Source organism: Salvelinus fontinalis, chromosome 20, assembly GCF_029448725.1.
Source record: "Salvelinus fontinalis isolate EN_2023a chromosome 20, ASM2944872v1, whole genome shotgun sequence".
Classification (NCBI taxonomy): domain Eukaryota; kingdom Metazoa; phylum Chordata; class Actinopteri; order Salmoniformes; family Salmonidae; genus Salvelinus; species Salvelinus fontinalis.
In genome coordinates this window covers 25,608,885-25,622,450 of record NC_074684.1, presented here as the reverse complement: position 1 = coordinate 25,622,450, position 13,566 = coordinate 25,608,885, and the positions used below count along the sequence as shown (strand labels likewise).

Sequence of the window (13,566 nt, the reverse complement as noted above, 5' to 3'; positions counted from 1 at the left end):
CGACAGTGTTACCGCAATATGACAATAATGTATCGTTATTGCATGACTTGGCTTTACAGAATGTGTGCTGTCAATTTGACAGTGAATCTATCTTGAGCTGTCAGTTTTGGGGTGTTTGCTGAGAGAGTCACAGCCAGACGTGATTGATTGAAGTCATGCGCTACAGTAGCAGTTCTGTCTGTGAAGGGAATGGTCTTCCTTTGTGTCTCTGTCAGAGCAGCTCTGGTACAGACCTGAGGTGTTGAGGGAGATCTTCCTCAGATCTCCAGTCTTTATCTTTATAGACTGCAATGTGATACTGGTCAATAAGGCAGGCAGGGGCATTTTTTCTTGAGCCTAATACATTTACTTCCTCAATAACAGGACACGTCTCTTGGCAGAAGCTTTTCTTCTCTGCTTTCATTCCTCTTAAATGTATCAAGCTGCTGCACATTTTGTTTCAGGAAATGAATTCATAATTCTTTATAGGGAGACCATTGTTAAATGCGCACTTAAGAGTTGCGTGAGTGAAATGTGAATAAATGACTGAATAAATATGATCAGTTATCTTACATGGCTACATTTGCTAGGCCTCTCTGTCTCTTTGATAATATTGTGACTGGCTCTATTTTTATTTTTTGGCAGTGAGCCCTAATAAAAACTAAGCCCAGGAACATGAGGATTACCTTTCAGTTGGAAATGCCTCTGCTTCAGGGGAAGGGAGGAGTAGTGGGGAGTGTGAGGTAAAGTGTCAAATGCTGGATGGATGGTTTAGTTCCTCAGGAAGATAAAAACTGTTTTGAGAATGAGAAAGAGAGGAGTTAGAATATAACGGGGCGGCAGGTAGCCCAGTGGTTAGAGCGTTGGACTAGTAACTAGAAGGTTGCAAGATCGAATCCCTGAGCTGACAAGGTAAAAGTCTGTCGTTCTGCCCCTGAACAAGGCAGTTAACCCACGGTTCCTAGGGCGTCATTGAAAATAAGAATTTGTTCGTAACTGACTTGACTAATTAAATAAAGGTGAAATAAAAATAAATAACCAGTCGTGAGTCTCTCTGAGGTCACATCAGGCCACGGAATAGAGAGCAGGCTCAGTCCATGTCCAGCTACAGTCTTCTGGGATAACAGAACAGACCTCACCCTGGGCAGCCCTGAGACAATTCCATGGCAGCCCTCCAAGCCTGGCCCAGTGAAATTCAACCCCTGCCTGGCCCTAGTCAAGCCGCACCCATGTAGCACACCAGCTTCCCCTGCTGAAAGAACTGTGGCTTCTCCTGTCTCTCTGTTTAATGGAGCGCTGTGAGGGTGAGGTGTTAATGGGGGGGTTGCGTTGATGTAGTTCTTTGTGATTGCAGTCTGTCAATGCACACCTGACCTCTAATTACATTGTATTAACTCAGGCAGATAATTCAAAATGGCTGCCAGCTACATCAATCTAAAAGAATTGATCTTTCGTCTCTCTTTATTTCATAATTTTCCTTCCATACTGAAGAGGCTCGAATGTATCTCACAGGAAAAAGCATCAAAGCAGGCGTAACGGCGCCCCCCTGTCTCTGTATGTATAGGCCATCTATCTGATGCTGTCTGGTTCAAGTTTTAATGTCACATGCACAAAATACAGTGAAATGCCTCTCTTGCAAACTCAAAACCCAACGATGCAATAATCAATAACAATGTATTACTTGAAGAAAAGACACAAAAAATAAGAATAGGAAATATGAAATACACAATAAAGTAAGTAAGCAAATAAGCATACTATATAGAGGATTTTTTTTTTAAAGTCAGTTCCAATGCCATATTTACAATGTGTAGGGATACTGGAGTGATGAAGGTAGATATGTATAGGGGTAAGGGGACTAGGTAACAGGATGTAAGATAAACAGAGTAACAACAGCTAGTATGTGAGTGGGTGTGCGTGTGTGTAGAGTCAGTATAAATGTATGTGCATATTATGTGTAAGTGAGCAGATGATGGAGTGAGGGTCTGTGTGTGTGTTGGACTGACTGAGTGTGTAGGGACCTGTGAGTGTGTAGGGACCTGTGAGTGTGCTCAGAGAGTGTGCTTCGTGCAAATATTGAAAAAAAAGGTAGATAAAGATACAAGGTAAACTCAGATAGTCCGTGTAGCTATTTTGTTAGCTATTTATCAGTCGTATTGCTTGGGGATAGAATCTGTTCAAGAGACTGTTGGTGTCAGACTTGATGCACCGGTACCTCTTGCCGTGCGGCAGCAGAGAAAATAGACTATGGCTTGGGTGGTTGGAGTCTTTGACACTTTTCCGGGCCTTCTTTTCACACCGCCTGATATAGAGGTCCTGGATGGCAGGGAGCTCGGCCCCATGCGATCGAAGGCGGTGCTATTGCCATACCAAGCGTTGATGCAGCCAGTCAATTTGCTCTCAATGGTACAGCTGTAGAACCTTTTCAGGATTTGAGGGCCCATGCCAAACATTTTCAACATTTTCTGTCGCGCCTTCTTCACGACTGTGTGTGTGTGGACCATTTTAAGTCTTTAGTGATTTGGTCACCGAAGAACTTGATGCTGTCTACCTGCTCCACTGCCGCCACTTCGATGTGGACGGGGGCGTGCTCTCCCCTCCGTTTCCTGTAGTCCACGATCAGCTCCTTGGTCTTGCTGATGTTGAGGGAGAGGTTGTTACTCCAGTACCACACTGCCAGGTCACTGACCTGTAGGCTGACTCATTGTCGCCTGTGATCAGGCCTACCACTATCGTGTCGTCAGCGAACTTGATAATGGTGTTGGAGTCGTGCGTGGTCACACAGTCGTGTACAAGAGGGAACTAAGCATACACCCCTGTGTTAAGGGTCAGCATGGCGGAGGTGATGCTGCCTACCCTCACCACCTAGGGGCGGCCCGTCAGGAAGTCCAGGATCCAGTTGCAGAGGGAGGTGTTCAGACCCAGAGTCCTAAGAGTCCCAGAGTCCTAAGACGAGCTTGGAGGGGACAATGGTTTTGAGCTGTAGTCAATGAACAGCATTCTCACATAAGTATTCATCTTATCTAGGTGGGTGAGGGCAGTCTGGTCCAAAAGAGTATGACATTGTTGCCGCCCATAGCATTGAATGCAAGAGAAGCCAGCAAGTATTTGGCCTCCCCTTGATAAAAAACAGTATAAAATAATAGCCAATCAGCATTGAGCTAAATTGAGTGTGCTCAACTATGAATGGTCCTGGCGCACCCAACAAAAAGTGTCAAGGGAAGCCTGTTGGGATTTGGCTTCACTCCTATCAAATCGCATCGAGAGCATACGTCATTAATAGAAACAACTTGAATTGTTGCATCTTGTTGTGGTTGTGTTGTTGTCCTCCGGTGGCTACCTAGCTAGTTAAAATTGACAATTTCCTAAATTAACAATGGATGGAGATAGGGATTTGGACTTGTGGTTTTACTTCATTCTCCATACTCGCCAATGACTATAATGGTGATTCTGAGCCAACCATTAATTCATACATTGTGCCCCTGGCCTGAGAGGATGGAAGTTCAATTATGTAGCTAAATATAGAAAGCTAATGTTGACTAGCTAACGTTGCCCATGAATGGAAGTTAGGCTAGCGAGCAAGCATTTTAGCCAGGTAGCCTAAGACAACAAAAAATAAAAGCGTGTACTGTATGACAGCGTGATAGAGCATTTTGTCAACATGAAAGAGAGGAGGATGATATTGGCGTTTTTCCACAAGTAGGGGGAGTCAACATGTTTTTTCTACTTGCACGAATGCACACGCACAAAAATCAGAAACATGGCCAGCCACATCATATTTAGCTTACGTTGATTGGACTAAATAGTTTTTGGTATCTTTTAGTTGTCACTGTATTAGACTAAGCATAGGTGATTTGATGATGTTGAAATGTTGAAGTTGAAATTGTGCTGGAAAAGTGGAGGCAGCCCCTGTTATCTTTACGACTTGCAGTAACTCTCCGTGGTTCTAAATCAATAGTTGTTTAGTGGTCCCAAAATGTTGGAAACATTAACTTGCTTGACCATGCCGTAGGTCATGCACAGTAACTGTTTGTTACATGCAATATGTTTTGTGGACTTTACCGGACAGAAGCTGCTCTCCGGTTTTGAGATGAAACAAAGGTGTGGTTGAATTTATTCTGCCTCTGTGTTTTCTTATTGTCTCGGACTTTAGGCCTATAGTATATATCATGGTCGCAAGGCATATGAACTAACAGGTTATAGAGCAAACAACACAATTATTACAACACATAGGTTCCCTAGTGATTTTACCCACGCATCGCTGCTGGTTAGCACACAGTTGCATTTGATTTTCTCACTTCCAGATTGTTACTGTGCTTTACTGTAGCCTATGTGGAGAGATAGGGTTATGTATCTTGGTATAAGGCTTTAGGATTTACTGAGATCATTTGTTTACATTAACTTGACTCCAGATATCTCTTAAGTCCACTTTATATTCCTTTTCAGTTGTTATAAGAAAAGGCACATTTCATGAAGAGTATCTGCCATGTCTAACCTTACCTAATCCAGGACAGCATATGATCGTGGTGTCGAGTAGCATCACTGTTTTAGCCTGGCAAACAATCCATTATTACTATAGAAAGATAAAGATAAACCTCCAAAAACTGTAAAGACACATTTGCTCCATAGCAGGCTGCAGGTCCATAAGTGTTGGCCTTAGAGCCGGAGGATGTGGGCAGCTAATCCATAAGCAGCTGTAGAGGTTCTCTCTCCATCCTAGCTTCTTTTAAACCATCTGTGGATTAAACATTTGTTTGTTTACTGGCGACTCATTATTCAAATGGTACAGATTGCGTGCAGCTAACTGCTGTGCCATGATGACAGAGCCATGTGTTAATGAATACGATTGACATGTATACACATTGTCAGTCTCTCTGTGTCTGATATACAGTCTGGTTGGCTTCAGTTGGGGACACTGATATACAGTCTGGTTGGCTTCAGTTGGGGACACTGATATACAGTCTGGTTGGCTTCAGTTAGGGACACTGATATACAGTCTGGTTGGCTTCAGTTAGGGACACTGATATACAGTCTGGTTGGCTTCAGTTAGGGACACTGATATACAGTCTGGTTGGCTTCAGTTAGGTACACTGATATACAGTCTGGTTGACTTCAGTTAGGTACACTGATATATAGTCTGGTTGACTTCAGTTAGGTACACTGATATACAGTCTGGTTGGCTTCAGTTAGGTACACTGATATACAGTCTGGTTGGCTTCAGTTAGGTACACTGATATACAGTCTGGTTGGCTTCAGTTAGGGACACTGATATACAGTCTGGTTGACTTCAGTTAGGTACACTGATATACAGTCTGGTTGACTTCAGTTAGGTACACTGATATACAGTCTGGTTGACTTCAGTTAGGTACACTGATATACAGTCTGGTTGGCTTCAGTTAGGGACACTGATATACAGGGTGGTTGGCTTCAGTTAGGTACACTGATATACAATCTGGTTGGCTTCAGTTGGGGACACTGAAATACAGTCTGGTTGACTTCAGTTAGGTACACTGATATACAGTCTGGTTGGCTTCAGTTAGGTACACTGATATACAGTCTGGTTGGCTTCAGTTAGGTACACTGATATACAGTGTTATGCTGGTGAATGAGGACCCAAAAGCGACTTAACAGAAACAGAGTCTTTATTCCAGTCTTAAACAAAAACGATACTCCTGGATCTATCTTAGGTAAATACAAAACAGGAAAACTGAAATCCTCTCGTCAGTAGAGAGGAACGACTGGAGACGCGACCACTGACTGCAGGTCGCTTCGGGAAGGCACAGGTCGTAGCTGACATAGACACCTGCTCACACGCAGCATCTGAAGAAGGCAAAAACACGACAGGGCGGAACAAGGACACAGAACAGCAAACATCAAACAAGGATCCGACAAGGACAGAAGCGGAAAACAGAGGGAGAAATAGGGACTCTAATCAGAGGGCAAAATAGGGGACAGGTGTGAAAGAGTAAATGAGGTAGTTAGGAGAATGAGGAACAGCTGGGAGCAGGAACGGAACGATAGAGAGAGAGAGCGAGAGAGGGAGAGAGGGAGGAGGAGAGAGAGGGATAGAAAGAGGGAAAGAACCTAATAAGACCAGCAGAGGGAAACGAATAGAAGGGAAGCACAGGGACAAAACATGATAATCAATGACAAAACATGACAGTACCCCCCCACTCACCGAGCGCCTCCTGGCGCACTCGAGGAGGAACCCTGGCGGCAACGGAGGAAATCATCAATCAACGAACGGTCCAGCACGTCCCGAGATGGAACCCAACTCCTCTCCTCAGGACCGTAACCCTCCCAATCCACTAAGTACTGGTGACCACGTCCCCGAGAACGCATGTCCATGATCTTCCGTACCTTGTAAATAGGTGCGCCCTCGACAAGGACGGGGGGGGGGAGGGAAAACGAACGGGAGCGCGAAGAAAAGGCTTGACACAGGAGACATGGAAGACAGGGTGGACGCGACGAAGATGTCGCGGAAGAAGCAGTCGCACAGCGACAGGATTGACGACCTGAGAGACACGGAACGGACCAATGAACCGCGGAGTCAACTTGCGAGAAGCTGTCGTAAGGGGAAGGTTACGAGTGGAAAGCCACACTCTCTGACCGCGACAATACCTAGGACTCTTAATCCTACGTTTATTGGCGGCTCTCACAGTCTGCGCCCTGTAACGGCAAAGTGCAGACCTGACCCTCCTCCAGGTGCGCTCACAACGTTGGACAAAAACCTGAGCGGAGGGAACGCTGGACTCGGCGAGCTGGGACGAGAACAGAGGAGGCTGGTACCCAAGACTACTCTGAAACGGAGATAGCCCGGTAGCAGACGAAGGAAGCGAGTTGTGAGCGTATTCTGCCCAGGGGAGCTGTTCTGCCCAAGACGCAGGGTTACGAAAAGAAAGGCTGCGTAATATGCGACCAATCGTCTGATTGGCCCTTTCTGCTTGACCGTTAGACTGGGGATGAAACCCGGAAGAAAGACTGACGGAAGCACCAATCAAACGACAGAACTCCCTCCAAAACTGTGACGTGAATTGCGGACCTCTGTCTGAAACGGCGTCTAACGGGAGGCCATGAATTCTGAACACATTCTCAATGATGATTTGTGCCGTCTCCTTAGCGGAAGGAAGCTTAGCGAGGGGAATGAAATGTGCCGCCTTAGAGAACCTATCGACAACCGTAAGAATCACAGTCTTCCCCGCAGACGAAGGCAGACCGGTAATAAAGTCTAAGGCGATGTGAGACCATGGTCGAGAAGGAATGGGAAGCGGTCTGAGACGACCGGCAGGAGGAGAGTTACCTGACTTAGTCTGCGCGCAGTCCGAACAAGCAGCCACGAAACGGCGCGTGTCACGCTCCTGAGTAGGCCACCAAAACCGCTGGCGAATAGAAGCAAGCGTACCCCGAACGCCGGGGTGGCCAGCTAACTTGGCAGAGTGAGCCCACTGAAGAACAGCCAGACGAGTAGAGACAGGAACGAACAGAAGGTTACTAGGACAAGCGCGCGGCGACGCAGTGTGAGTGAGTGCTTGCTTTACCTGTCTCTCAATTCCCCAGACAGTCAACCCAACAACACGCCCCTCAGGGAGAATCCCCTCGGGGTCGATAGAAGCCACAGAAGAACCAAATAGACGGGATAAGGCATCAGGCTTGGTGTTCTTATTTCCCGGACGATAAGAAATCACGAACTCGAAACGAGCGAAAAACAACGCCCAACGAGCTTGACGTGCATTAAGTCGTTTGGCAGAACGGATGTACTCAAGGTTCTTATGGTCAGTCCAAACGACAAAAGGGACGGTCGCCCCCTCCAACCACTGTCGCCATTCGCCTAGGGCTAAGCGGATGGCGAGCAGTTCGCGGTTACCCACATCATAGTTGCGTTCCGATGGCGACAGGCAATGAGAAAAATAAGCGCAAGGATGGACCTTATCGTCAGAATGGAAGCGCTGGGACAGAATGGCTCCCACGCCCACCTCTGAAGCGTCAACCTCGACAATAAATTGTTTAGTGACGTCAGGAGTAACAAGGATAGGAGCGGATGTAAAACGCTTCTTGAGGAGATCAAAAGCTCCCTGGGCGGAACCGGACCACTTAAAGCACGTCTTGACAGAAGTCAGAGCTGTGAGAGGAGCAGCCACTTGACCGAAATTACGAATGAAACGCCGATAGAAATTAGCGAAACCGAGAAAGCGCTGCAACTCGACACGTGACTTAGGAACGGGCCAATCGCTGACAGCCTGGACCTTAGCGGGATCCATCTGAATGCCTTCAGCGGAAATAACAGAACCGAGAAATGTGACAGAGGAGACATGAAAGGCGCACTTCTCAGCCTTCACGTAGAGACAATTCTCTAAAAGGCGCTGGAGTACACGCCGAACGTGCTGAACATGAATCTCGAGTGACGGTGAAAAAATCAGGATATCGTCAAGGTAAACGAAAACAAAGATGTTCAGCATGTCTCTCAGTACATCATTAACTAATGCCTGAAAGACAGCTGGAGCATTAGCGAGACCGAACGGCAGAACCCGGTATTCAAAATGCCCTAACGGAGTGTTAAACGCCGTTTTCCACTCGTCCCCCTCTCTGATGCGCACGAGATGGTAAGCGTTACGAAGGTCCAACTTAGTAAAGAACCTGGCTCCCTGCAGAATCTCGAAGGCTGACGACATAAGGGGAAGCGGATAACGATTCTTAACCGTTATGTCATTCAGCCCTCGATAATCCACGCAGGGGCGCAGAGTACCGTCCTTCTTCTTAACAAAAAAAAACCCCGCTCCGGCGGGAGAGGAAGAAGGCACCACGGTACCGGCGTCGAGAGAAACAGACAGATAATCCTCGAGAGCCTTACGTTCGGGAGCCGACAGAGAGTATAGTCTACCCCGAGGGGGAGTGGTTCCCGGAAGGAGATCAATACAACAATCATACGACCGGTGAGGAGGAAGGGAGTTGGCTCTGGTCCGACTGAAGACCGTGCGCAGATCATGATATTCCTCCGGCACTCCTGTCAAATCACCAGGTTCCTCCTGAGAAGAGGGGACAGAAGAAACAGGAGGGATAGCAGACATTAAACACTTCACATGACAAGAAACGTTCCAGGATAGGATAGAATTACTAGACCAATTAATAGAAGGATTATGACATACTAGCCAGGGATGACCCAAAACAACAGGTGTAAAAGGTGAACGAAAAATCAAAAAGGAAATGGTCTCACTGTGGTTACCAGATACTGTGAGGGTTAAAGGTAGTGTCTCACATCTGATACTGGGAAGATGACTACCATCTAAGGCGAACATGGGCGTGGGCTTCCCTAACTGTCTGAGAGGAATGTCATGCTTCCGAGCCCATGCTTCGTCCATAAAACAACCCTCAGCCCCAGAGTCTATCAAGGCACTGCAGGAAGCAGCCGAACCAGACCAGCGTAGATGGACCAACAAGGTAGTACAGGATCTTGATGGAGAGACCTGAGTAGTAGCGCTCACCAGTAGCCCTCCGCTTACTGATGAGCTCTGGCTTTTACTGGACATGAAATAACAAAATGTCCAGCAGAACCGCAATAGAGGCAAAGGCGGTTGGTGATTCTCCGTTCCCTCTCCTTAGTCGAGATGCGAATACCTCCCAGCTGCATGGGCTCAGTCTCTGAGCCGGTGGGAAGAGATGGTTGAGATGCGGAGAGGGGGAACACCGTTAACGCGAGCTCTCCTCCACGAGCTCGGTGACGAAGATCTACCCGTCGTTCTATGCGGATGGCGAGTGCAATCAAAGAGTCCACGCTGGAAGGAACCTCCCGGGAGAGAATCTCATCTTTAACCTCAGCGTGGAGTCCCTCCAGAAAACGAGCGAGCAACGCCGGCTCGTTCCAGTCACTGGAGGCAGCAAGAGTGCGAAACTCTATAGAGTAATCCGTTATGGATCGATCACCTTGACATAGGGAAGCCAGGGCCCTGGAAGCCTCCTTCCCAAAAACTGAACGATCAAAAACCCGTATCATCTCCTCTTTAAAGTTCTGATAATCGTTAGTACACTCAGCCCTTGCCTCCCAGATAGCTGTGCCCCACTCCCGAGCCCGACCAGTAAGGAGTGATATGACGTAGGCGATCCGAGCTCTCTCTCTTGAGTATGTGTTGGGCTGGAGAGAGAACACAATATCACACTGGGTGAGAAAGGAGCGGCACTCAGTGGGTTGCCCAGAGTAACATGGTGGGTTATTAACCCTAGGTTCCGGAGACTCGGAAGACCAGGAAGTAGCAGGTGGCACGAGACGAAGACTCTGAAACTGTCCTGAGAGGTTGGAAACCTGAGCGGCCAGGGTCTCAACGGCATGACGAGCAGTAGACAATTCCTGCTCGTGTCTGCCGAGCATTGCTCCCTGGATCTCGATGGCAGTGTTGCGAGAATCCGTAGTCGCTGGGTCCATTACTGGTCGGATCCTTCTGTTATGCTGGTGAATGAGGACCCAAAAGCGACTTAACAGAAACAGAGTCTTTATTCCAGTCTTAAACAAAAACGATACTCCTGGATCTATCTTAGGTAAATACAAAACAGGAAAACTGAAATCCTCTCGTCAGTAGAGAGGAACGACTGGAGACGCGACCACTGACTGCAGGTCGCTTCGGGAAGGCACAGGTCGTAGCTGACATAGACACCTGCTCACACGCAGCATCTGAAGAAGGCAAAAACACGACAGGGCGGAACAAGGACACAGAACAGCAAACATCAAACAAGGATCCGACAAGGAAAGAAGCGGAAAACAGAGGGAGAAATAGGGACTCTAATCAGAGGGCAAAATAGGGGACAGGTGTGAAAGAGTAAATGAGGTAGTTAGGAGAATGAGGAACAGCTGGGAGCAGGAACGGAACGATAGAGAGAGAGAGCGAGAGAGGGAGAGAGGGAGGGGGAGAGAGAGGGATAGAAAGAGGGAAAGAACCTAATAAGACCAGCAGAGGGAAACGAATAGAAGGGAAGCACAGGGACAAAACATGATAATCAATGACAAAACATGACATACAGTCTGGTTGGCTTCAGTTGGGGACACTGATATACAGGGTGGTTGGCTTCAGTTAGGTACACTGATATACAGTCTGGTTGGCTTCAGTTAGGTACACTGATATACAGTCTGGTTGGCTTCAGTTAGGTACACTGATATACAGTCTGGTTGACTTCAGTTAGGTACACTGATATACAGTCTGGTTGGCTTCAGTTAGGTACACTGATATACAGTCTGGTTGGCTTCAGTTGGGGACACTGATATACAGTCTGGTTGACTTCAGTTAGGTACACTGATATACAGTCTGGTTGACTTCAGTTAGGTACACTGATATACAGTCTGGTTGGCTTCAGTTAGGTACACTGATATACAGTCTGGTTGACTTCAGTTAGGGACACTGATATACAGTCTGGTTGGCTTCAGTTAGGTACACTGATATACAGTCTGGTTGACTTCAGTTAGGTACACTGATATACAGTCTGGTTGGCTTCAGTTAGGTACACTGATATACAGTCTGGTTGGCTTCAGTTGGGGACACTGATATACAGTCTGGTTGACTTCAGTTAGGTACACTGATATACAGTCTGGTTGACTTCAGTTAGGTACACTGATATACAGTCTGGTTGGCTTCAGTTAGGTACACTGATATACAGTCTGGTTGACTTCAGTTAGGGACACTGATATACAGTCTGGTTGGCTTCAGTTAGGTACACTGATATACAGTCTGGTTGACTTCAGTTGGGGACACTGATATACAGTCTGGTTGACTTCAGTTAGGTACACTGATATACAGTCTGGTTGACTTCAGTTAGGGACACTGATATACAGTCTGGTTGACTTCAGTTGGGGACACTGATATACAGTCTGGTTGACTTCAGTTGGGGACACTGATATACAGTCTGGTTGACTTCAGTTGGGGACACTGATATACAGTCTAGTTGGCTTCAGTTGGGGACACTGATATAGTCTCGTTGGCTTCAGTTAGGGACACTGATATACAGTCTGGTTGGCTTCAGTTGGGGACACTGATATACAATCTGGTTGGCTTCAGTTGGGGACACTGATGTAGTCTCGTTGGCTTCAGTTGGGGACACTGATATACAGTCTGGTTGGCTTCAGTTGGGGACACTGATATACAGTCTGGTTGGCTTCAGTTGGGGACACTGATGTAGTCTCGTTGGCTTCAGTTGGGGACACTGATATACAGTCTGGTTGGCTTCACGTGCTGTATCTCTCTTCAGTTGCTGTGCCCCTCTTTTCTGTGTGTGTGTGTGAGAGTGTGTGTTCTGTGTCCGCAGTACGGCAGAAGTCCCCTGCACCTGGCTTCCTACAAGGGCCACATCGAGGTTCTGCGCATTCTGCTGAAGGCCGGCTGCGATCTTGACATCCAGGACGATGTAAGACTGTCTGTTTATATGCTGCCATTCATTTGCTCTTTCCATGTTTCCAGCTTGCACTGCAGTCATGACTGTGAAAATTAATGTGTGTGTGGACCATTGCTTTGTGTTCTCTGGCGTTGCATTAGTGTCGCTCAGAATCTTCCCAAATGAACATCACACCCATATTACACCATGTAATATTTATACCAATATTACACCATGTAATATTTCTAACAATATTACACCATGTAATATTTATACAATCACGCAAACAAACTCCAGAATGTTTAACTTTTGTTTAACTCATTTAAATGTGTGCAAGGTCACCTTTTAAACACACACATGACACAATTGTATGAAGGTTCTGAGTCTGGTTGCTGGTCTGTTTGGTTGCAGTGTGGTTTCTCCTGCGTGCGGACACCTTTTCTATTTCTCTAAGACTGTCACAGTAGTATTGTAATGACCTCCAGTGACCTAGAGTGGGATTATTTGGACTGCCATCTTGAGGGATACAGCAGCCCTCCACGGGGCTCACCCCCTGGGTGGAGGTCGTCCCCCCTAGCCCTCCCCAGTCCCACACCCACAGATAACAGCCCAAACCTCTGGCGCTCCCAAATTTTCTCCATCTGGTCAATGAGCTCCCGATCCCGAATGGGCCGCAGCGTGTCCCCAGCCACCAATGGGGTGAGTGGCCCCGAGAAGGAGGAGGGGAGAGAGAGACGGCAGTGGAGGAAAGCTGCTGGGACTGGGTCTGGGAGATCAGGGAGAGTGAAGAAGGAGGTTAGAGAAAAGCTCTTCAGCACGCCTCTTAGTTATCTCGCTTGGAATGACCAAACTAAACCCCACATCCTCCTCCGGTCACAGGAAGCAGCGCTTCTTTTTGATTGCTCTCTTCCACCCTTCTCATGATATGTCAAACCTGGCCTGCTAAACATCACTCTGTTGAGCTGCTGTGAGAAGGGTTCTCTATGTTTGCAGGAATTCCATTTATGGTAGAACATAAATGAGAGCTGGGCTGAACTGAGTGCTTTTGCCTGCTGCTTCTGTAGTTGTGTTCACTGCTTTGTATGGAGGATGCCCACTGTAGTATACTGTGATAGTATGAAGGCTTATCTGATGTCATACTACAGTGTTGGATGATTGTTGTAACATCCTTGTTATTCCTTGTGTTAATAACAACCTGACACTTTGTTGGATGGATGATGTACTCATTGTGAGAGAGCCTAC

General features: G+C 47.1%; 1 protein-coding gene across 6 annotated transcripts in view; it reads left to right on the top strand.

Moving 5' to 3' along the window:
• LOC129817574 (ankyrin repeat domain-containing protein 6-like) overlaps window positions 1–13,566 on the top strand; it is a 39,224-nt gene that overhangs the window by 16,426 nt on the left and 9,232 nt on the right. For 3 of the 6 annotated variants that reach the window (XM_055872970.1, XM_055872969.1, XM_055872968.1), the window contains exons 1-2: window positions 12,269–12,357; window positions 12,736–13,119. In XM_055872970.1, the coding sequence (XP_055728945.1) occupies window positions 12,799–13,119 (321 nt within the window). In that variant the 5' untranslated portion in view covers window positions 12,269–12,357; window positions 12,736–12,798. Of the gene's footprint in view, window positions 1–12,258; window positions 12,358–12,735; window positions 13,120–13,566 lie in introns of those variants that run through there. The other 3 variants (XM_055872973.1, XM_055872971.1, XM_055872972.1) reach the window with 2 other exon arrangements.